Raw genomic sequence first — 24,856 nt, forward strand, 5'->3', positions numbered from 1 at the left:
ACAGTAATTACAAATATGCTCACTGTCATTTTACGTTATTCAAAACAAGTGTTAACAAGTGGCCATTAAATTAGATCTGAAGTGAAAAACATTCATCATCCTGTTATCATGCAGTGCACCACTGAGAAAACTTTGATCCTGGCATTCGTGCAGACATTGCGTTCACACCACCCACCTAACATCACTGCAGAGCCTGTGTCTGTGTCGGTTCTCGGTCATCCAGGTCATGTTAATCTAAGGAACTAGTCGGTTAAGGACAACCCCCTCTAGGGTTTAAATACCTGGGACTCTCCACCTTTAGGTTTTAAATCTGAAGAAGCCTCTTGGATGAGAGGTAAAACATCTTCATGAAACTTAGAGAAGTCCAGTCACCTTCTTTTCCAGCTTCTGCAGACCATTTGCACTCCCTGTGGCACCGGCACTCACCAACAGCAGCAGCCTCCCCGAGCAGACAATGACCCCTGCAATGTCGCAGAACCTGCTCAGAGCTGCCTCAAAAACACAAAACAAACATGAGCCTATGATGTCGTCTTGACTGAAGTCCCCACATACAACATGAGCAACATACATAAGCATACACAAGCCTGCTCCACTGAGGCTGTACTGGTCTACATACTGGTGCCACCAGAGGTCTTGTGTTCATGCACCGACAGGTCTGTTCTGGCAACGTGGTGGAGATCTGCAGATTATTAGGAAGGTCGTTTCAGTGTTGCTGCTGGTGGTGTCGATATCCAATATTTAGAATGTACACCTAGCATCAGAATGGGGAAGAAAGGTGATTTGAGTGATTTGAAACTTGGTGTGGTTGTTGTCTGAGTATTTGAGAAATTGCTGGTGCACTGGTATTTTCCCAACACAACCATCTGAGGTTTATAGCGTGCCACCATCGTGCTGTGTGGCATCCCAGAGGTAGATTTTAGATTTCGGCTCAGAGTTTTCATCACACAAAACAAAGACTCAACATTTAGGTTACTGCCCAGCTTCACCTCTTCCTCTTTCTGCTTTCCTAATGATGTTACCACGGCAACCAGCTGTCGACATGTCAAACACAATCTGGGTGCTGAGACTTTCTGTCAGTCCCCCTTCTTCTGTTTCTCTGTGTGTATACGTGTGCACTGGTACCTGTCAACTTAATGTCTTATTAGATTTCATCAACACTTTTTACAGCGTGCTTGTGTTTCAAAGATATATTCCAAGGCCAGCGTGCAATAAACTATATACAAACACTGTTACAGTACCCTCTTTTACAAGCGCACACACACATAGGGACACTCCTCCACTGACATGCATAAGCATTCCCAACAGCAAATTCACCCGGACACACGTACACTCAAATGCGCAGAACAGACTCCAGCAGCTGGCCTGACCTTGAAGATAAATACACCCTTAGAAAAATGCTTCTGCAATTCATGGCTGGCGGTGGTGTGTTATACGAGCAGCGTTTCAAAGGGTCCATCTCGGGCTGCGTGAAAATAGATATGGAGTCAATATGTGATGCACTCACACACACACACACACACATGCACACACACATCCATCTGTGCACCACTGTGTTTCCATCTTTTTCTCTCATGCGCACAAGCTCACTGTATTACACGCGATTTCTTGATCATCATTTTTTTCCATTTTCTCTTACTCTCCTGATCATTCTTTCTTGTAGTTGAGTATTTTGCTGTTTGCACACTAATAATCTGAGTGTAACTGAATCACATGACTGCTGTCAACCATTAATGCAAACACTTTAGTCTCTGTGAAAACACTACCTCAACGCAAAAACCCTCAGCACACACTGTTTGATTTACTAAAGCATGCAACTGCTCCAATCTCTTTTGTCAATCTCAGCATGTAGATCTGCTGATTTAGGTGTAGTTACAATTCTTGTGATTCACTGTGCTGGCTTAAAGCAGATGTTGTTTCTTTGTGTGCAGCTGTCCAGCTATAAACAAGTGCTGAGCTTGGCTATAACTGTAAAAAAAGTAACGAGTATGTGAAAGTCATCAGTTAGTCAATAACTTTCGTGGCATCTTGAGCACTTAGAAAACCATTTTAGACTGGACGGCAAATCAGTTCGTTTTTTGTTTCTATCCAACTCCCACACATTAGCAACTGCACTGACATCTAGTGTTTGAAGCTTTAATAACCCCATATTTAATGTTTGAACTGTTCAAAACATTTTTATTGCACAATTATGTCCCCTCATTGGAATGTCAGCGTCACTAGCTGCTGCCTTTATTGACTTATGAATGTCAGTAACGAGAGACACCCGACAGGTGAGCGCTGAATGAAGGCAGGCTAGTGTCAAAGTGTGTGTGCATGAGATAAGATGTGAGAGAAAAACTGAATAAATAGGTGGTGGAGAAAGCTTGTGTCCTGAACACGCCTTAAAGAACAATGACTGTTCTGATGTCACCATTATGCTTCTCAGTCAAAAGCCAATAAGAGCCTTTGTAAGAGGCTGTGTACACATGCACAGTGTACACATGCACAGTGTACACATGCACAGTGTACACATGCAGTCGTTATTACTGTAAATAGCTCTTTCTGGTAGGCATTTGTTCTCAGTTAACACACTTTACTGTACATGTAAAAATCTCTGTTTGACATCCTAATTTATTATCTGATGGCAAAATGCGGTCAGCACAAATGACCAGTCATGCACGTCACTTAAAGATTTTTCAATTTTTCTTTTTTTTCTGTCTAATTTATGTCAGCTAAATTTTAACGGTGTCTCTCAAAAATCAAAGTTCCCTGTATCAGGGTTTTACACAGTATGAAAGGCCGGATAAATGACTCTGTTATTTGAAAGGTGCTGCTCTGAGAAAAGAAAGCAGTTGGAGCAATTTGGCATTTTTCAGCTCGTTGTTTTGGTTTTTCTCCTTTTGTTTTGGCGCCATAATGCAATGGTTACAACAGTAATTGATGAAACACAGAGACATGCTACTTCAGCTTTCTCCTACAGTCCAACATCCCTGGTTAACCTGTTGGAGTATAAATGAGGTGTGCATGTGAGCATGAATGGTTGCCCGTCTCTCTGTGTTAGCTTGTTGATAGTCTGACGACCTGCTCGGGGTTTATCCCACCTCTCGTCCTCTGACAGCAGCTGGCTCTCCTTTCCGGCACCCTGAACTGAAGCGGCAGAAGAAAATGAATAAATGGTTGGATGGATGGAGATTTCTCAGGTTTTTATTTCACGTTTTCAGTCATTACGTAGTTTTATTTTCACTTGCTTTTTAGACTTTGGATTCACTGGCTAGGTTTAAGAAAAGATTGTGCCTTCTTTCAACATTTTATCTTAAAAAAGTGATGCTTAAGGCTACTCAGTGTATTTAAATGTGGAACTAAGTAGTCCTTTACTTGCATTTGTATAATAATAATGATGACAAGTTGGAAGTGAGATCATCGCACATCTAAAGATATCTTCTGCGTATCTGTGAGACGCCATTATGATGTAGTTCTTTTAGTAGCTAAAGAGCCAGATATTTCTCTCCGAGGTAAAATGGGAATGGCTATTCAGCTTTATTGAGTCTGTTCCATTTGAAAATAGCTAATTACCACATTATGACAGCTTTATGGAGTTATAATATGCCAGTGCTGGGTTTACAGATTGTTCTACAGAACCATCAAGCATGAAAATGCCATCTAATACACACTGACACCAGTGGCAGTTGTAATTTCCTCCTTGTGCCTCTGCAGGTATATTATTCTGAGCTAAATGACAAAAGTGAGAGGGGTCCTGCTCGGAGACCATCTGTGTACCCTGTAATCTGCCTTCTGTGTACCTCGGGTATTAAATGTTAACCCACGTTTGGCCTTTGCCTCAAAACTTCCTGTTTTTTTATTTTAAATAACAGAGAAAATAATATGTGTGGTTACAGTTAAACATGCTGGCAGTTCAATGATTATTGATCACTTGTACTTAACTGTGACGCTGGGTTTAAACTGAGATATAGCAGATGCAAAGGTCTGGTGGAGCAGACTTGACAGGGCAGGTAAACTTATGGCATGTTCACTGAGTATCAGAGTGCATTCACAAGTTTTCAGATGTCTTATTCAGCTTAGGTTATATAGAGATGTGTGCTGTTTATTTCTATTTCAACACTGATTGAAAGAGTGTTGAACTACAGGAATATTTGTAAACAAATCCTTTATCCATTATATTATCAATAAATTGAAGGTCAAAAATATGTTTACTCGATGTTTCATGGTTAAACACAACTGAAAATTGTATTCAGTGGTCAGCATTTGCAGTTAACTATAGACATACAGGATGGCAGCAGAAATCTGACCTATTTAGTTTGCACAGATGCAGTGCAGTGTGTCCAACAAGGCTATCACTACTGAAGAGGCCTCTTACTTGGTCACAGGAATCCTGCTAATCAGTTCAAGTTATTTATTGTTATTTTAACTTCCTGGTGGTGGATGTGGCTGGTTGTACATAAACTCTGAGGAAGTGTTTCAAAAATAAACCATGAAAGGGACAAAATCCTGAGAAATGCTTGGGGAGTCCCAGTGCTTCATGTAAACCACACAGTTCTATTTTAAAATCTGCCACCGAAACTGGTTTACAGAAGGGGAGCGGCACCTTAAAACTCAAACACACACACAAAATGAAACTTGCTGAAAATATATATACATAACATATGTATTATGTATATATATGAGTGAGAGTATTTTGAGGGGTGCTCAAGGACGCAAATTTCGTTCAGCTAGTAGCAATCATATTGCATTTTAGTATGATTTTCTGAGCATTGTAACGTCACAACATCAAGAAAGCTTCAACTGTCTCCAGGATGTTACAGTGCGCACGCACACACACACACACACACACACACACACACACACACACACACACACACATTACATAGCATCAAAAACATAATTTGGGAGTGTCGATGCATTGCCAGCTGCCAGCCAAGGATCTGATGTCCTTTGTTATTTTAGTCGTTGTCCTCAACCTCCACCTTATCCTTGGCGGCTTTGAAAGAAAAACCGTTTCCTTGAGGTTTGAGCCATGAAGCAAAAAACATTTGCAAACAGCATATTGCACTGTATACTGTTTATACCCCCCCCCCCCCCCCCCCCCCCCCCCAAGGATTGGATCCTAGAATCGCCCCTGGCGCTCATTCAGAAACTATAGAAATTCGAAACCTGCTGTTTTGATGATTGATCATTCTGCTTCCAATTTACAACTTATATTGAAAAAGAAAGAAAGTAAAAAAGAAACCGAGATCAGCTCTCGCAACGTGCGCGATGCCCTGCCAGAGCAAAGAAGCGTGAAGTGTGTCACACATGCTGGGTTCATGGAGTACTTGCTTGTAAAGTGTGTAAACACAGGCACAGTGCGATCAAACAGATGGAGCACATTTACGATGGCTTTGAAGTACCGAAAAATCAAGTACGAAAGGCTGTACGCCACAGATATCTAAACGCTCACTAAATCACATCTAAGTCCGCATACGGTTATTTTCTGCTTGTGTGTTTGAGTTTTCGTCCTTATGCGTTTTTGTTTCCAGTGAAATTTACGCTTTGACCACATGCCCGCCCGCACTACCTGTTGCTGGTGGATTGTCAGCTGATGACGCCTGTGCGTGTGTGTGTCTGTGTGTGTGCAGTGAGACTTCCCCACACATCTGTGTGGCCAAACGCGCGCACCCGTCTGCTGATCTTTTTTTAAGGAACTTTCGCTTCCTGTTGCTTTTCTCCGCACTATTGCGCTTGTCAGTTTGAAAGTCAGTCAGCCTGTGGTGTGTGTGAAAAGTACTTTGTTCACTAGCAGCTTTAAAGTTTCTTCTGCGTTCATCATCATGTCTCTGCCGCAGCAGTTACGCGACCAAAGGTGAGTCTGTCTACAGGTGACAGGTTAGAGTCGGTGAGCCGATGTTTTGCGCACAGACTGGCTGCGAAGTTCATTTCTGATTGCTGGTGAATAATTTTAACAAATCTAATTTGATCTAAAAAGACCAAACTAAATGAAGATCAGCGTGTTTTATGGTTGTTTTACTCATACAGCACAGCTGTTATCATGTTAAAAACAAAACCTTTTTAATTGTAGATTATGTTTTTAATTGTTTGCTTGTGTGTGTGTGTGTGTGTGTGTGTGTGTGTGTGTGGTTACTGTAAATCTATGCTAAGCTGTCATGAGTGTTCATCTCGGGCCTGATGAAACATTTCTGTTGTGATGGAAATAGTCTCTTCTAGCATCACAGCCTTCGTCCATAGTGCACTCAGTTGTTTCTCAAGAATGAAAATAATGGGATTCAGTTTTTCTTTGTGTCATTTTTGTCTTAAATGATCTGGTCTTGTTGCTTTAGTGACTTTGATCAGCTCCCTCTCAACATCCCGATCAGCGCCACCATTGCTGATATCGAGGAGAATAAAGGCTTCATCGACTACTTTGTAAGCATTAAAAAAACTAAAGGGCTGAGATGTTTTTCACTGAGACTGGCTCAGAATACCAGGCTCAGCTGTTTCCTTTTCTCTTTCATTCATGCCTCCGTTTCTCTCTCAGAGGTTTGTGATTGAGGTGAAGACTAAAGGAGAGAGTAAGTACCTGATCTACAGGAGGTACCGGGAATTTTTCAACCTCCACCAGATCCTCGAGGCCAGGTACTCTCCAGAAAACCTGGCCAAACTGGGCCCAAACACCTGCATCTTGCCTCCTCTTCCAGGTGTGTGTGTGGGTGTGCACTGTTGATTGTCAGTGGCATGCACGGTGCAAGATTTCATGTTGCTCAAATATGCGCTTGTTAGTGTCCGGCTGCTGGCAGATTGGTTGTTATGCCCTCTGAAGCTTATCTAAATCTTTTCAGGCATGCCTCGTACTCGGACTATGTCAACAGTCACAGCTTCTGATTTTCAGTCTTGCTAAATTGCTTTTCTGAATTGCATGGTATGTGCTGTGATTTCCACCATGGCAGAAATGGCCCACATAAGAGCTGGTGGGTTCACCTAACTCAAAGCAAACAGACTGAATTTGAATATGTTCCCTAAAAGTCAAACAGTAGTTTGGTCTAGTGTGAAATATTGTAATGAGTGTGGGAAAATGGTATCTACTGTAATGGTTAGTTTCACTTTAGCTGTGTCAAAGTTACACAAAGGGAACTCCTACTGGATCCTTCCTGTATTGTCGCTCCATAACCTTACATGCTTGCATGCTTATTCTCCTCCATGCATAGGAGAGGAGGTTCACAGAGACACCTGACTGAATTTCCTCTCTGTCTCCGGAAGAACTGAAACCCCTCTGAATACTCTTTACTATACATACGGCTGCTGTGTTTGTTGCTGTGCTTACATTTTGTTGTTTTTTTCTCATGTATTCAGGGGGAGATTGAGACATAATTGGATGCCTTTAGTGAATTAATATTGATATTATAAAGAATAAAAACTGTTGCGTCCCTTAAAGATTTGATTAAGTTTGGTGGGAGCTCACTTCTATTCAAATCCAATTCTATTTAAGCCACAAGAGCTTAGTTATAGCACACTTTAGGCACCCATTGCTGCATAATAATGTGAAGCATGAGTGCTCCAAATGCTGCATTTACAATCCTCTTTCTCCACCGAGACATCCGCAGAAAGAAGATTGAGATCTACTTTTGTTCAGCTGAAGTAAAATGGGTTTAGAATGAAGTTTATATTCTACCAAACCCAGTGAACCTTATTGTGCTTTTTCTTTTATTCGCGCTCGCATCTTTAGACACACTTGAAGCATTTACTGTCATGTTATGTGGTTAAATGTCAAAAATCCATCATTACAAGCCAGCAGGTATCATAGTGCCCCTACAAGGTCAGTTTAAACCAAACCATACATCAGAGGACAGTAATACCTTTAATCCACAACGATTGATATTCAGATTAGTCAGGAAAGAGCATATGGAAAGAAGGACAGATGAATGCCACAGGCAAAATACAGAGACTAACTTGAAGAGAGAAGGGAAAGAAGAGCAAAATTGAAGGGGAAGATTTTGAGAGGCAGTAGGAAGAGGGTGATTTATTCATTCATCCATTTCCAGGGGCTTCAGGTATGTAGCAGCCGACGGAGCAGAGAAACCCAAGCACCCTTTTTGTAGTAATCAGTGACTTGTATGCTGAAGCACCAGCTGGGGGATACAATTGCTCCATCGTGACCACTTTTGTCCCTGGATTATCTGTGTAAATCGTGCCGGGAACAAATCTAAACTCAGCAGAGCAGGACGTTGACTCACTTTAGCATGCTAGTTAGCCGCAGGTTGATACCGAGGTTTTTCTTACTGATGGAATATACTGACTTGACTGATTTTATCATGATTTGGTGACTTTAAAACAGCCATTTTAAACAAGCATTGCATCCCTACCATTACTGAAATTAAAAGTACAGCCAAACATTCTGCTAGCTTGTGCTTAAACTATACATGCTAGTTTGTACTCAAGGTTAATGGGCTCTTTGCTATGATGGCTAAGATGGTGCATTTCTTATGTTATCACTGAAGTTCTTGAAAACTGCTATCATGGCTTCACTTAATTGGAGTATTATCACTGTTACTTCACTTCTTAAATGCTGTCAAAATGAAAACTACTATCTTAAAGAGACCTTATAAAGACTACAACTGTAAAAGTATTTTGAAACATCCATACCTTATCCCTAGAGTTTTATATTGAGTCGCTTCTTGCTGGGTACTTAAGTGTCTGTGAACAGAACTTTACTTTTGAAGGGAGGCTGAATCATTTAAGTAGAAATAAGAAAGAAGTTCAACCAACAGAGTGCATGTAGACAGTTAACAATCTGGAAGAAAAGTCACTTTCCACTGCAAATGAGCTGCTGTCGAAGATTAAGCTCTGGATGAAATGCCTGTACTGGCCACAATGAAACAAAAACTTTAAATTAGGAAAAGTTGGTAAGTGTGATAATGAGTCAACTTGCTTTTTAGAGCTCAGTGACAGGCAGAGAAGACGGAGGTATGTGAATCCCGTTTCTAACCCACCTAGTTTTTAATATACAGTAGTTAATGAAGGTTTTAATTTGATCAATTTTGACAACACTGATGAAAAGACAGGGTTATACTAGCAGGGCACGCAGATCTATACTAAAACCCAACAGTCTGATAGTCATTTATTAAAAAATAATGTAAAAGATTGGTTAATTAAGTTCCTACTCTATCGTTCACCTGCCCATATTTATATAATTCCGTAAATACATCATCTAGTGGTCCGAACACAAGAATTATTGAGCAGTAAGCTAACAGGCTTCAGAGTTCCCACTGTGGTGTAATTTTTTTCTTTACATGAGAGCACACCCATCGCCTCCAACTCATGTAGCTGCTGCTGCTGGCAGGCGCTGGAGCCGGCTGTAGCTGTGGCTGGAATCCAGGGCCTCAAGCCTTTATCACAAGCACTGTTTGATCGTTCTAACACCAAGTAAGCCTGCCATTTTTGGATGATATCTGTTAGCTGCCAAGTTTACATTTGACTCTTTGGTCCAAAATGCAGCAACACAGATGGTTCTTTAGCATAGTGTCAGTTACACTGCTGCCAGCTCCAAGTTAACATTTAGTCAACAAAAACATTTAGTTAGACCTAGCTAACCTTGTTACAATAGTCCCAAAAGGTTGATCTGTTTATCTGGATGTAGCGTTTTCAGTGGGAGGAGTGTTTCATCACTGATCCAAATTACTTCCTCCGTATCAGCTGACTGCAGGTTTCCCCAACCAATGACTGGAACTAGCCCACTAGTTCCAGTCATTGGTTGCCCATAATGAACATTGGGCTATGAGATCAGTTCCTTGATGTCACAGCCCAATGTTCACTGAGAGAAACATTTCGGCACGTTTCGTCACGTTTCGTCACGTTTCGTCACGTTTCGTCACGTTTCGTCACGTTTCGTCACGTTTCGTCACTCATCCTTCATGACTGAAGAAGTCACTTGGATGAGCGACGAAACGTTTCTCCCACTTTTGGGATTTACTTACCTAGATGATTGAGCATGCATCAAGGCCAGTTACAGGAGATCTGGTGATTCTTTGGTAACGTTAAAACACCCATTTTGAACAAGTAGTCTTCCAAAATTGCCAATATTAATGGATTAGTCCAGAAAGGTTATAAATGTTGCGCTTTAGGGAGAATTTGATCAGATAAAAGCATACCGACCAATCAAAAGACTAGCTGACATGGGGACTGCAGCCCTGCAGATGTAATTTCAAATTGTCTCTGAGAAGAGCTGGGAGCCCATCTTGTTCAATCTGGTGTGACTGTATCATAAAGAAATATCCAGAATCCAGCCCTTTATCAGGATCTACACCAAAATTAGAATTAATAGGTTCTTCTTTCCAATCCCACCTAACAAATTTCATTGAAAAACTGGCTCAGTAGTTTTTCTGTAGTCCTGCTAAGAGACAGACAAACATGCCAAAGCAATCACACTCTGCACTGCTATTCACCTTGATGATGGATGTAAGATAAAATAATCATAAGCACAGAGACTTGAGATAAAATATTGTAATGTGAAAGCCAAAGTATATTCAGGCCTCAGTCACTGTTTGTGCTGCTGTGTCTGTCCTCATCTGCTCTGTGGCTTTGGCTTTATTCAGCTCATTGTTTCCCCATAAGCCTGTCTGTCTGGGAGGCGGCGTCAGTGTCTGTATTGATTATCAGTGGCTGGAAACCAACATGTGCACCAATAAAAGCCTGAGGGCTTTGAATGGGCGGCTCGGAGCATTGATTTAAGAAGGATGAGGACAAACAGAGGTGATTGTTTTGTGTGTAGATTACAAATTGATTACAGATTTATTTCGGTGGATTCACAGGCTTTAGCTTGGTTATTAACTTGTCATTGTCATTATTAAACATTATATTTACTTGGCAAAATGGCTCTGTCTCATCATTAGAACTACTAGTCACATTATAGTTGCAGTTTTCCTTTGATTCAATTTAAAATACAAAACTAAAGTAAAAATGCATTTAAACTAGCCTATAAAAGTGAGCCATTGAGGACCTGCACAAAAACTAAAAGGTCTGCATGTAGGGAAACACAAGTTGAGATGGGTACTGGACAGCTGGTTAATGGCACTAAAAAAAACAACCCAAAATTAATACCGTACATGGTGGTGGGATGTTGTTGGTATTGAAGTGGGACACTACAGTAAATTAAAGTCAGGGGAAAAAGTTGATCAAATACAGTTTGGTGGCCATTTGCCTCAGGTTGAGACATAGTGGGGGTGTCCAAATTCATGGGCTGCATCCTCCTTAGGCCGCATTTGTAGGCTGATTACGTCACAGCGACGTGACGAAGGCTGTCCAAATTCGTAAACTCCTCTGAATGCAGCCGACAAATGCATCCTCCTTTTCCCCAAATTTGAAGGATGGGTCAGGTGTATCCTTCGTGGCCCACTATATCCCAGAATTCATAGCGCAGCCCAGCCAATTCCGGTTTTCAACAATGGCAGCCGCTACTAAGTTTTAATATTACTCTTATTACTCTTTCTGGGTCCCAAAATACACTTTTAACATAAAAACATGTGTAAACTTTAAATATCTGCTCAGTTTATCAAGATATCACATATTTGCAAAAGTGCTCCGACGTTTTCGGAGACGTCTGTTACCCACCAGCTTGATAGCTAGCCGGGAAACTCCCAGCAAATAATTGTCAGATCACTGCGGTTGTTTGCTACTCAGGTTAAACGTGATATATAAGTCACTTAGATAACCTAAAATGTTATTGTTTGGCTTTTTTCAGTGTTTTATTTGTTTGTGAATAAATCAGTCTGGCAGAGATTAAAGTTATTAGATTAGATTGGATAAAATAAAACTTCCCTCGGGTGGGTTCCTCCTTGGTTTTCGGGTCCTCAGGAGGATGCAGCCTATAAATTTGGACACCCCTACTGTCACTTCAGCTCTTCTTTGATTCTGTGTTTAGCTATGTACAAAGCACTAATGTTGCCATGCTAGCATGCTAACATACTCATAGTTGCAATGCCAAAATGTTCATGTTCAGCGAGTGCAGTGTTTTCCATCATTATCATTTTAGCTATTTTTGTGTTATTTTGCTAGCTTTGCTGATTACTACAAAACTGAAAGCATATTTCATGTTGATGGGGATGCCATTAATGTTTCTAAAATGTCCCCATAAACTACTGAAGTATCACTGAAACTGCATCATATCCTTTATAGGCCAGATTCACCACTCAAATGCCCCAGACAATTATTTAACAGGACAAAAAAAGAGGGCTGAAGGAGCCATAACTACACTTTCAGTATTTACTGGAACATAAAAAAACTGCCTATGTAGAGCCTACGATCAAATCTAAATAAACCACTTAAAAGTTTACTGAGCTTGACCCCTCATGATGTGAGGAAAACATTTTTTTTCCTCCAACACAAGCCATCTTTAAAAGGGGTATAAGCTGTGTCTACTGCAGGATTTTAGCTGGTTTGTAAAATTATTATTATTTAATTTATTATTTAAAAATATTTTTAAAGTGTAACTTTACTGGCTTTTAAATATTAGAGGAAAAAACGCCTTCATTAGCTACACATTAGGAACCAGTGGAAACTTTTACTGATCTTGTGTATTTTAGATGTGCTGTCTTATAACTAGAGCCAAATCCTAGGCAATCCATTAAAACCAGGCTCTTACTCTCTGATTTCTTAATTCTCCTGTGTGTCCTGCTTAAAGGGTTTCTTTCTTGTTCTTTCTTAACCTTTTTGGGCATCGTTCAGAATGCTTTCCTGTTCCCTCAGCTAATGTCAAAGTCATTATAAATCATTATAAATCACTATGATCAACCTACCAAATTACAGCTGCTTAAGTCATATGTTTGATTTCTTATTAAAAAGCGAGAAGGCTTTTACTAAAAAACACTCTATAGTAAAGATTTTACGATTTTACAATTTGTTGTAACATGTACAGCCATATCTCGCAATGCCAGCTGCTATATCGGGAAAGTTCTACTTTTCTACAAACTCTGATTTAACATCTGCCACTGAGGAGTCTGTTGGATAATATTAGATCTGATGGGTTTAATTGCAGTGCCAGATCTCATCAGGATGGAAAGGGAATAAGAAAGACAGGGGAGAGAGTGAAGAGAGACAGGCGAGGATGGGTGATGATTTTGAGGGCAGAAAAAAAAAAGACAGCAGAAAAGGATCGAGGTCTGTCTTTTCAAATAAAGCTATTCTTATTAATGAGACGTAAATAATGTTTCAGTATCATGTGTGCGTTTCTTTGTTTCTTTCTTGTGAGCTTGATGCTATGTTATGCTTTTCTATCTTAAATGTTGATTTCTGAGTCATACGTGAAGCTATAAATTCAAGGTCAAAGGAGCATTTAAGTGAGTGGATGGGTGACTGATTCATCAGTGAGTGAGTAAATGAATGAACTTGTGTCTGCGAGTGATTGAGTGAGTTATCGTGCTCCACAGTGAATGAGACAAGGGAAATTGAGTGAAGAGAGAGGGCTGAGGGTCATTAAGACTGTGCTAAATTTGATTTAACAGCAGGGTTAGATGGCCTTGGATGAATTGGTGGGGCCCGATTTAGACTGTTAGGAGTCTGAGCTGTGCCTCATAATTTTTTTGACTGGACGTAATGTGATATTAGGAAGAGTAATATGCTATTTCCATAATCTTTTGAAGTAAGGAGCATTTGCCTTGTTTAGGACAGGATAAATGTGTTAGCTGTCTAACACATTGACATATGAGTTGGGCTACACCCTTAATCGTTGAATTAAGGTGTTTTTAGTTCCACAGATAAAAGAAGTATAAAATCAAGCGCCTAGCGATGCAGTCTGCCTGCATGAACATTTGCCCAGCTGTACGTAGTGTTATTGCTAAATGAATGAGTTTGGGAATTACGGCAACTCGGCAATGAAGCGCCAGGTCACCTAAAGTTTTACTAGCAATTTGCTAACACGCTACTTTAAAACTGTGTTTAGCATCAAAAAGGTACTGCCGGTTTTTACAGAGTGACAAGATTATATGTAATAGGTGGGAACAGAGTGCAACTGATCCTGTTACATATGTATTTCTGGGAGTTCCTTTCTTAAAGTGCGGAATGTAATTAGGAGAATATTTAAATCATATACGCAAAAGGATTTACTAACATCCGCAATGCGCAGTTTGCTGCTAATTGCAATGGTATTTAAAGCCAATAAAAGCATGCCTGATAATGAAATGAACTGACTGCGCCTGTGTTTAAGAAACAGCGCATCCTTTGTAGAACTAACCACATTGTTGAGCGCTATTTGGTACTACTTTGCTCTGTTTTGTAAATCTGGCCTATGGTGTGTAAAAGTCACAGATGCTCTGCTGACACAATAACTACAGATTTCCAAACCTCCTCTGGCTGCATGAATTGCCATGAAACTTAAGGACATTTTCTCCCAAATACATTAGCTTAACTTAACTTGAAGTTATGTTTGTGATTGCAAAAATTTACCATTGCTAGCATGCTAACACGCTAAACCAAGTTCTGTAACATAAAAAAACCCTGAACTTAAAACTTAGACACGTGCATCTAAACACTTTCAGTCTGTGTGAGTTCGAGCAAGTAAGGAGCTAATGTTACCACATAATCTTCATATATGTACCTTATCACCTTGTCAGTCGGTTGGCCTATCTGAATGAAACTTTGCACAAACATTGTCACACAATCAGCATTTATAAACCGTATATGTTTATAGAAATGATTTATTTTGAATCCCAATCCTTTTTTGTGTTTTTTGAGTGTTTGCACTCACTGCTAAGGACATAAGCAGAAAGGCACAACAATATATGCTAGTAAATATAAATTACCTAGATTATACTTACCTGGGTTGTATATAGTACCTTCACGCATTTCCCTGGTTTTTGGTGTTAAAAACTGAACACAATCATCAAGCTAAAATTAATAATTGACATTTACAGGCTCTTGGTGTTTAAGTGCACTAGAGCATCAACAGTATTGGAGCATGTTTACATGCTGGCTTTGTTTACAAAAAACAGCTGTATTGTAAACATACGTATGCATGTCCTCTATGTGAATGCATTTTTATGGCCCCTGTTCTAGAGTGTAATCTCACGTGTGCAGTCACTTTTTAAATGTGTTTTCTTTAGGAAAAATCTACCTCGGAAACAAAAAGGAGATTGCAGAGAGCAGAATCCCTGAACTCAACACGTACATGAAGGTAATCACATTTCATTTTTATGCACGGTGCCGTCTCTTTTTAAAAATTTCCAACAGAGGAAAGAATTGTTGCCATGTTTGCCATCTTCTGCAGCGTGCAGTGCGGTAGCCTACAACGCAGTGGGCTGAACGATGCTGTAGGTGGATAAGCACTGACTCGGATATTTCAGCAGTAGTTTGCAGATCGAGCTCAACATGTAGGCGTTGCTGCTCTCTTCTCTTTGCTCTGCCCTGTGCCCACATCACGTCTGACTGACTGTAGTTGTGGGACTTTTGACATGTTTCAGTGTTGCACCATCGCTAAAAACACGATCAGGTTCTCTTTCTCCTACTCACTCACTTCTCTTTTCTGCTCTACTCTCTTTTTTCCCGCAACCTACGTCGCTCCCTCTTTGCCACACTCTCTCGCCTTCACTCGCCTTACACTTCTCGCTTCATCTCCACTCCTTCTCTCCCACCACCCTGCATCTCCTTCTCCTCTTCCATCAAACTCCCGCTCTCTTTACACCCCTTTTGTCTCTGTTGACGTTTCAATTCATCCACCCTGATTTCCCTCTTTTTACACAAGTCCTCATCTCCATCTTTCTTGCATGTCCTTATCGTTCATCCATTTTTTTTTTACTTCACTCTTCCCTCACTCCATGTCTCTCTCTCTCTCTCATATATCAAGAGGTTGCTGGGTTTGCCAACATGGGTGTTGCTAGACGAAGATCTCAGGATGTTTTTCTACCAGACGGAACAGGACTCTGAGCATCAGCCGCGAGCCCTGAGGCGTCTCCGCCCGAATACCCGCAAAGTGTAAGTCCCACAGTTCCCCATGGTAACAAGCCAAAACACAGATTGACTCCTTTAACACCAAGTCAGACGTCACTATAAAGAAATTAGTTTTATATCAAAGGAGACACCAGTTACAAACTGTACGTTTTTACTAGTATTTTGCTAGGTAAATGGGAAAGAAGTTCAGTGACTTAAACACACAAAGTCAGTACTTTGTTCGACCAACTTTATTCTTCAACACAGCCTGAGCTCTCTTAGGCAACCTTTCTTGTCATTTCTTTAAGCAATCTTCAGGAATAGTTCTCCGGGCTTCTTAAAGAACATTCAAAGCTCTCCTTTGGATTTTGGCTGCCTTTTTCTTTTTCTTTCTTTTGTGTTTCTGTGTGCTTTTTTTCGTGTTTCTGATCCCACACTGCTTCAGTAATGTTGAGGTCCTGGCTCTGGGGAGGCCAGCCTATGACTGATGGTGTTCCAGTGTGAGTTTTCCAGGTATGCTTTTACTGCACAGGCATTGTGTTTGGGATAACGCTAAGAAATGAAGCTGCTGCCAATTAAATGCTTTCCCGATGGTATTGCATGGTGGATCAAGCAATACCATCTATTCGTTTTGATAGGATCCCCAACACTACTCCGTGAAATGCAGCCCCAAACAATGAGAGAGCCTTCATCCTGTTTTAGAGATGGCTGTTTGACACTCACTGTTGTACCCCTGTCTGGACCTTTTACATTCATATTGACAGCAATTTGAACAACAATTTTCAAATCTGGATTCATGACTCCATAAGACTTGTTGACCATCGATTTTCAATCCACTTCTTGTGTAATTTGGATTACTTTGGTCTTTCCTTCCCATTTCCCTTTCTTAGAAATGAATTCTTGACGGCCTCTTGTCCACTGAGACCATTTCTGATGAGGCTTTGGGGAACAGCAACTGCTCAACTGGGTGATCAAGATGGGTCATTGCTTGATTTGACTTTCAGATAAATGGTCTTGATTGACCAAAGAAAATAACAATTTCGAAGAACGTTAAGGTCTTGCAGTCTCACTCAAGCGTTCTCCTGTCAAAATATAAAGAAATGTGGGGCAGCCTGAGACTTTTGAACATTTCTCTAAGTACAAAGTATTTAACTGTGCAAAAGGTGTAGCCAGAGTGAATCAGGTTTAAAGTTGACGCATCTGCAAATAATGACAAAGGAGGGTAATTGCTGGCTTTGAAGGGCTTGCTTTCAAGGCATAAATACCTCTGAAAAAACTGCAAGGTTAAAATGTGGCTTGAATCTGTGAAATTTCAGAAGCATTTTGACTCTTCGAAAAAAGAAAAATGCCTCATTTAGCTTTGAAAAAAATCTCTTTAGATGAATATAATTAAGATCAATCTAGTGCAATTTGTTCTCTTAAGGAACATGTTTCCTCATCTCAAATAACTGTGCTTTGAAATAAAAATAATTACAGCAGACTGGATGCAGGTCTTATATGAATTAAATGAGCAGGCAAGATGAAGCTCCAGCAACATCATTTACCTCTCTGAAGATGGAGAGAGAAGAGAATACATTTCCCCCAAAAGCGTAAACCCAGGAGTGCAGATTTCCATAAATATTTAAACTGGTTTTTCTTGCTTGAAGCTATTAGCACTTCAGTGTCAATTCCCCCCAGATGAGATGCACAGGTTCAGGCAAACCTAGGTTCATTTTATGATACAACTAATTTCATAAACTTGTGTTCTACTTTATGAGTAACTCCTGCAATCTTTGAATGTCTCATGGTCCTTAGACTTGACTTATGTAACTCCTCGTGGAGGATGAAAGGGAAAACATTTTCATGAATGTTCATCACAAAACCTTTTGAATTCGATAGCTTTGATAACTTTGAGTACTCAGTCAATACTGAAGGTCATTTAGACTGCAAATTTAATAGCACAGAAATGAAAGCAGAGAGAGATGAAATTTTGTATTTCAATTTAAGTCTTGCAGGTTGGCTTTTGGTGATGTACACAAGGAGATAACAATGCCGGCAGTGAATCAGTGCTAAAAACATGTGATGCTGCTCTTCACCTGAAACTTTGCTCAAGCGCTCCACTTTTAATTTAAAGGTATAAACATTTTGTGCATCTATGAATTCAGGGTCAGTTGACCACATATACCCACAACATGTGTTTGGCTTATATAAGCTTTTACTTAATCCATAACAATACATTAATAGGCATTTCGCCCACACACAAATTCAAAATGAATTCACTGAGGGTTGAATAACAGCTTAGATCTCACTGAGCATACAGAGAAAAACTGAAATGCTGCTGCATTCAACACCCAGTTGTCTTGGTTATCATAAATCACATGGAAACTCTTCAAGCTTCCACACGAGGCTTAGTCTTGGGTTGGTCATATGGGGAAGGTCTGCATCATCTTAATGCATAATGGACCTTTTTTTTCAGGTCATGACTAAGAGTGCATTCAAAATCCTTTGTATTTATTGCTTTACTATGCTCTTATCAGGAAATATGAAGCAAAAAGCCTCCCAGAGGATGAATTAACTTAATACTTTATGTAATGGCTATCCATTTAGATGTGGAATTAAAAGGCTTGGCTCCCAGCTGCAAGGAGTCTGCTTTTAAAATGAATTTCTTCTCATAACTGCAAATTATATTGTCATAAATAACATGGCTAAGGTCAGGATGATGGCGAGCGCTTCTGCAAAAAACTGCAGGTATGAAGTAAATCAGTTGAGCAATAAGCTTAGAGAGTTCACTTGTGATGGCCACCATGCAGCTTTGCATGAATATAATTGGATACCTAGGAGTCAGCTGGTAGCCAAACAGCTGATGAGTGATTCACTCCTGTGCTTCTAACTTCAGTCATTTTTTGCAAGAACAACTTCAGCTCCCTGCCTGAACTATTTCCCCCAACGCAACGTGAGTCTTTTATCGCACACAATGTCCGTTTGCTTTTATAGTGTAGATATATTTATAGTATATGATTCTTAAAACTACTGTACACATATGAGAAATGACAGCATCAGTGGCTGAGAGACAGGCTGATGTGACCAATCATGTAGACGTAGTAAAAACTTGATCTGCTCAATAAATCTGTATCGATTTACTGAAGATTTGTAAAATACAGTATTGTTTTTATTATTCAAAGACTCAAGGAGTCCTTAAAAAGTAGGGGTCAGTTTGTTATGGATGAGTTTGAGTGTAAGAAACAGCAGTGTATTGATATTGTTAATCAGAGGACAGGTGCTGTCGCTCAAAAAAACCCGTAAATATTTGATGTCAAATCAAAGAAGGGTGTCCTGACCTGATGACGTCTCAGCTGAGGCAAGGGCACCTTGATTTGGCATTAACCTCCTGAGACCTGAACTCTTTCATGGCATGCATTTTCAGTTTTTCTTTGCTATTTAGACTGATTGGGACCTGATGAATGTAAAAACAAAGGATGACCCGATTTTTTTTTTTTTTTACTTGATTTTTGTTTCGGAGAAAAAAGAGATCCACATAACAGGACAGATGCTTTAAATTTTGATAGAACAGTGGCAGGATAATGTCCTCGTAAGTGGATATCAGGCCCCTGTAGAGCAAAATTCAGTATTTTGGTCTAGACAACCCAAAATGTGATGTCCACATATGTGGACGCCAGTCCTAGGAGGTTAAGAATATCTCTATCTATAAAGGCTTTTTATCCTTTTCATGTTCTACTTCCTCATTTATAATGGCCATTTAGACTTTTGATTGGTCCCTTTCCCTGTGGCTGGATTACATCAACAGAAGATGTGGTAAAAGCAGAGTCTCTCAACAGGAACCTTATGCAAAAGCAGACTTTCATTGCCTCTTCTGCTCTTAGATCGCCTGTCTCGGTTTGTATGGCCTTTTGGTTGATTTGTCTGTTGGAACATTTGAAGAAACTGTTACTTCCTTCCTGAAGAATTGCCACATATTTGATTTTCACATGGTCTTTCACTGCCAGTACCTATGTTGTTTCAGTATTCTGCAGTAAATACAGTACCTTTCTGAAAGGATTACAAGAAGATTGACATTTTCTTGTAATTTTGTAAAGGGTTTTTAACCAGTAGGGTTTCAAAGTTGTTGGGGTTTTTTTTTTGGACTTCTTTCTTTTTACTTCCAGTCAAGTCCTTGTACATGACCATTTTTAAAATAATGTTTGATTTTTCTTTTGGTTCTTTAGCCACTTGACAAATCAGTAGCCTATGAATCATTCAAGTGTAAAAAAGAAGCCTAACTCAAAGGATGAATTAGTGTTGTGTCTACAAATAACAGAAAACTTCAGCGCTTTGCTATTAGGAGCCCAAAATTCGTTCCCATTTCTTTAGTTTAATCTATAAGAAATGTCACGGGTAATACAGTTTGACCGACATAGAAATTGTACTTTTGCACTCTCAAAGAGTTATGAGCTTTAGTGTGCAGTGTGTCCTTAACAATATTGAGGAAGTAGAAAGAAGAAGTGGCAGGCCTCAAAAACTGCACTGAAAATCACAGGCCTTATGGAGCGATGGATCCAATGTCATGTTATTGGTTTAAATCATCATTAATATGTACATAAGAGGTCAGGAGAGAGGCACAGTAGTTATTTACAGCCATCTGTGAAACACGGTGGAGGCTCAGTCATGGTTTGGGCTGCATGTGACTCGGTGGTGATGGAAATCTTGTCAAAATTGATGCAATACTGAACGCAGAAAAATACCATCAGATTTTGATCCAGCATGCAGTGCGACCTGGAAAGCATATTACTGACAACTCCCTCATTTTTATACATTATAATGATCCCAAACATACTATCAGTGCAGTAAAAGCATACCCGTACAGAAGCCTGGAGAACTATTCCTGAAATGACAAGAAAGAGACAGAGTTCAGGATCTGTTGACGAATAAAAGCTGTCAAACCAAATATTGACTAATAGACTCATTAGAATTTTTATAAGGCATTTCTGTTTGTTTGAATATTTCACTGCCACTAAATCCAAAATAAAAAAAAATGCTAGGTGTTTCAGGTATTTTATTTTCAGACATGTTTAATACAAAAGACTTTCTTTGTGCTTGTGCTTTGTAACTCTGTGAAGCAGTACAGCATAACAGTGCTTTGACCTAAATGTGACCATACCCACCACGCTCATAGTGACAATTTTAATATCCATTCTTAGTTTAGCATGATAGCATGGCAAATTTAATCAAGGAAACCAATTTGTCCAACAAGTGTTGGACAAATTGAAATTTTGAAAGTGCTGAATGAAAAGTTTAAGGGCTGCGTGAGTTAAAATGTATATTTGTTTAATAATGTCTAATATTAATACATTATTATTATTATTATTATTATTAATAGTGTCTGTTGACCACATATTAACCTTTTATGGTCCCTTTTATATTAACCTTTTATAAACCCTTTCACATCTGTGTGCTTAAATAATGTGAAAGGGTTTATGGCCCTGAAAATGACATAAGTGTTTTCCAGCATTTATTGACACATTGTTTCCCAGAGTGAGTGTTTTAAACATGCAGTCGCTCCAGTAAGACAAAGAGTCAAATTTAATTATTTCTTATTTAGATAGAAAAACAGTTATCATAACTGCAGCAGGCTTTTCTCTGTCTTGTCAATTACATTTAAGCTTACTCTAAAGCTCACTGTGCTTTATCATTCAGGCCTTGTGGAGCTGACCAGAGAGAGCAGACTGAGCTTTCGAAAAGGGAAACAACTTCCCGTTTCTTGATGTTACAGGAAATATCACTGAAATATGACTGCTGAAATATCTCTTGCGGATTCATCAGAGAGTTAAACTTTGAGGTCACTTTGAGGAATTACTTGTATGCAGACAGTGTTCCCTTATATGGCTTGTTTCTATCCATCTGTGTCTTCTAGGAAACAAGTGAAGTCACAAAAGATGGACCTCTTCTCCTCCCCCAGGGCTGAGGTTGGTGTAATTACTATTTTTTGTGCTGTTGCAACCCACGGAGTAACGACCTTTGTAGTCAAACAACCACGCAGAATGCACCGCATCACCCCGAGAAGCACAATGTGATCCTCTAAGCACCATCGGCATGACTGCTTTTCATGGCACACACACACAAACACACACGACTTTATACAGCCGTGGCCACAGAAACCAGTATTTGGTTAAAGTCACAAACTAAGTGCATAAATAAACCCTAAAAAACAGATGCCATACATAAGTGTGCCATCTGATGTGACAAATCAATAATTACGGCGTCTTTTGTCAAATGTTGTGCTGCGCCTTTTGTCCTTCCATCCTCCCTTGACGCTGTTGACCTCATCAATAGTTCCTGCTTCGCTTCACTTCCTTTTTTAATTTCTGTATCCGTTTCTCTTTTCGTATTAACCTCCTGTTCCCACACTCTCTTCTCCTCCCTTCCACACCTCTCCCCTTAAGCATCCCTTAACTTTTGTTCTTTTCCTCGCCCCTCCCTTTGTCTGTCTCTTTCCAAGGTTGCAACCATCTCTCGTCCCTCTCTCTCCCCCCTCCTCTCTTTCACATCCTCTCATTTCCATTCTATTCACACCTTCCTCCCTGATGCTGATGATGGAAAGAGAAACCCATTTATATTCTAAAGTCGTTTTTCTAGGAGCTGTGTGATTTGGAGGTTGTGGAGCGCTTGTGGTTCAGGTGCTGGTGTGCAGATTTGGGCATGAGGTCAGGTCAGAGGATGAAGCAGTTATGACCTGCCAATTAAACTCTCCATGAGGGTAAAAAAAAAGAGCTTTTATTCTTTATACGGTCAGCACAATCTTGGACTGAATTTTGAACGCACATGCAGGCTTCTATGCTAAGAGAGCTAAATCCCTTTAAGCAAGATCACCAGATCCCAAATCTAATCTTACTCCTACTGTGTTTTTTTAAAATAATATTTATCCCTCCAAACCATTAAAACCTTCAAAAAGTGACGAGAGGCCTCACTTTCAAGACTTACAATTCAGAATGATCCTCACAAAAATGTAGCAGGACACAGATATGCCAATGCTTAGCAGTGAGTCTAAATGGCTATTTAAAAAAATCAGTTAATCAGTTGAGCCCTAATATTGTTTGCGTGGGAATAGAAATGTTGATAGTACAGTCAGACTGATGGAGGACAGCCCTTCTGTCATCTGGTTGCATTACAGTGTGTAAAAATATCTCATCTCTTGTATTTGTATTGTTGGTTCGTGCAAATTTGCACAGCAGAAATGTTATTCTCATGAGGTAATTTTTGTTTGTCATCTAATCCTAAAAGTTACTTAATTTACCAGCATGTTAAAGGAGACCAGAACCAATAGTTATAATACATCTAAATAACAAAATTCTACTATTAGTAAAAATGCACAAGTACTCCTTTATTAGTGCAGTTTGAAGCCTACCACGGGCAGTAGATTTTGTCAAAAAACGTATACTCAAATACTAACCAGTACTAAAATTGATTAATGGATTAGGTAGTGATTTGCAACAGTATTGATAAAATTCCTTCTTTGCGTCCTACAGCTAGCACACAACTTCACACAGCATGCTGCAGACAGGCAGGTACACAGCCCCTCCCCTCACTACCAGCTGGACACGTGAACAGCTGCAGATCAAACCTGGAGAAGTATCTAAAATAATGTCAACCTAGTTTTTATGAGGAATTTCACAAAGTCATTAAAACACTGGTTTCAACAACATTAAAGTTTTAAAGAGTTATTATAAATGTGAACCTGACTGCACACGTTAATGTTAGCCATGTTAGTGGCTAGTGGCTGATTAATAAGTGACGATGTTTAGATTAGAGCTAGAAAGCTAATGGTATCAGTCCTTCCCGTCTATAACCCCAGTGTTAGTATAACAGGATAATACAATTATTTGTGTTTAAAACATGCTATAGTTTTCTTACAGTCACAAATTGAAGCTGGGAAAAGTCTATCAGAAGCTATACAGAAACAGCAGCATCTTAACAACTGATCAGGAACAAAAATATGGAGTCAAGTCACTAGGAGCAGGAAAACAGGAAATAAAAGGGGGTGTGGCTGAATACGTTTGCATTATCGCAGTATCTCATCAGTATTGTTTACATTTTTTATTAGCCTCATCATTTTTCCCTTTTTGCTCCACACTATTGAAAGGATCTTGAGAGACTCACATATTTTCCTCAAGTTTGGTCTCGGGTTTGAAAATAGTGACAACCCCAGTTTGCACAGAAGCATCAATCTCCTGCTTTTTTACTTCTGAGGGGCAAACAATCGGGAAAAAAAGTTGCCTTAAAGGGAAATGAGCTTTAAAGCTGTTTGTTTCAGAACTGTTGAGCTGTTAATAAGGTTGATTTACTTTAGTAGCGTCCAAGAAGAACAATGGAAATAAGCATTTTCAGAAAATGGTGGCCACACACTGAAGTGGAGCTTCATGAAAAAATAGTAATAAGACTATAATACATCAGTTACATCAGTTTGTAGCCCTGCGATAGACTGGTGACCTCTCCAGGGTGTACCCCGCCTCTCACCCTATGGGATAGGCTCCAGCCCCCCCACTGTGACCTTGATAAGTACAAGCAGAAGAGAATGGATGGATGGAAGAATTGTTGTCCAGAATACACATGTATTACACATGTAAAACAGATGTATATATCTGTTTTTTTTTTTTACTTTGTGTTTTGGACATGTATGCCAAGTAGTGGATTTTTAAGGAGATTATACTGCGATATTGAAGTATATTTTTATTGAAGTACCTCCAACTTTCACTACAAAATAAATGTCAGTATAATGTAATAATGTAGGAAATCAAATGGGGATGTTGCAAGTTAGTTAAAAAGTCAAAAATTAACATTTAAAAAAATGTTTTTTTTCAGCAAATATTGTTAAAGGCTTTTTTCTTCAAATCTGTTTCATCTCATACTCAGCAGCAGCATTTACAGCGAAATGAAAGATAATAAAAAACATTTTGGCTTAATTTTTGTGTTTGTTCACATTTCATTTACTTTCTAATTTACA

The 24,856-nt window shown here is 39.6% G+C and overlaps 2 protein-coding genes across 3 annotated transcripts in view; one reads left to right on the plus strand and one right to left on the minus strand.

The window, feature by feature from the left end:
• LOC146517404 (parvalbumin-7-like) overlaps window positions 1–24,856 on the minus strand; it is a 45,776-nt gene that overhangs the window by 13,352 nt on the left and 7,568 nt on the right. The window lies entirely within an intron of this gene.
• The window catches only part of ncf4 (neutrophil cytosolic factor 4), a 40,180-nt gene continuing 20,467 nt past the window's right edge, over window positions 5,144–24,856 (plus strand). Inside the window, exons 1-6 of one of the 2 annotated variants that reach the window (XM_085162236.1) lie at window positions 5,144–5,836; window positions 6,312–6,396; window positions 6,509–6,668; window positions 15,060–15,130; window positions 15,698–15,927; window positions 21,770–21,821. In XM_085162236.1, coding sequence (XP_085018362.1) covers window positions 5,805–5,836; window positions 6,312–6,396; window positions 6,509–6,668; window positions 15,060–15,130; window positions 15,698–15,927; window positions 21,770–21,821 — 630 coding nt within the window. In that variant the 5' untranslated portion in view covers window positions 5,144–5,804. The remainder of the gene's footprint in view (window positions 5,837–6,311; window positions 6,397–6,508; window positions 6,669–15,059; window positions 15,131–15,697; window positions 15,928–21,769; window positions 21,822–24,856) is intronic. The other variant, XM_085162237.1, reaches the window with a different exon arrangement.

This window comes from Neolamprologus multifasciatus, chromosome 6 (genome assembly GCF_963576455.1).
Source record: "Neolamprologus multifasciatus chromosome 6, fNeoMul1.2, whole genome shotgun sequence".
Lineage (NCBI taxonomy): Eukaryota > Metazoa > Chordata > Actinopteri > Cichliformes > Cichlidae > Neolamprologus > Neolamprologus multifasciatus.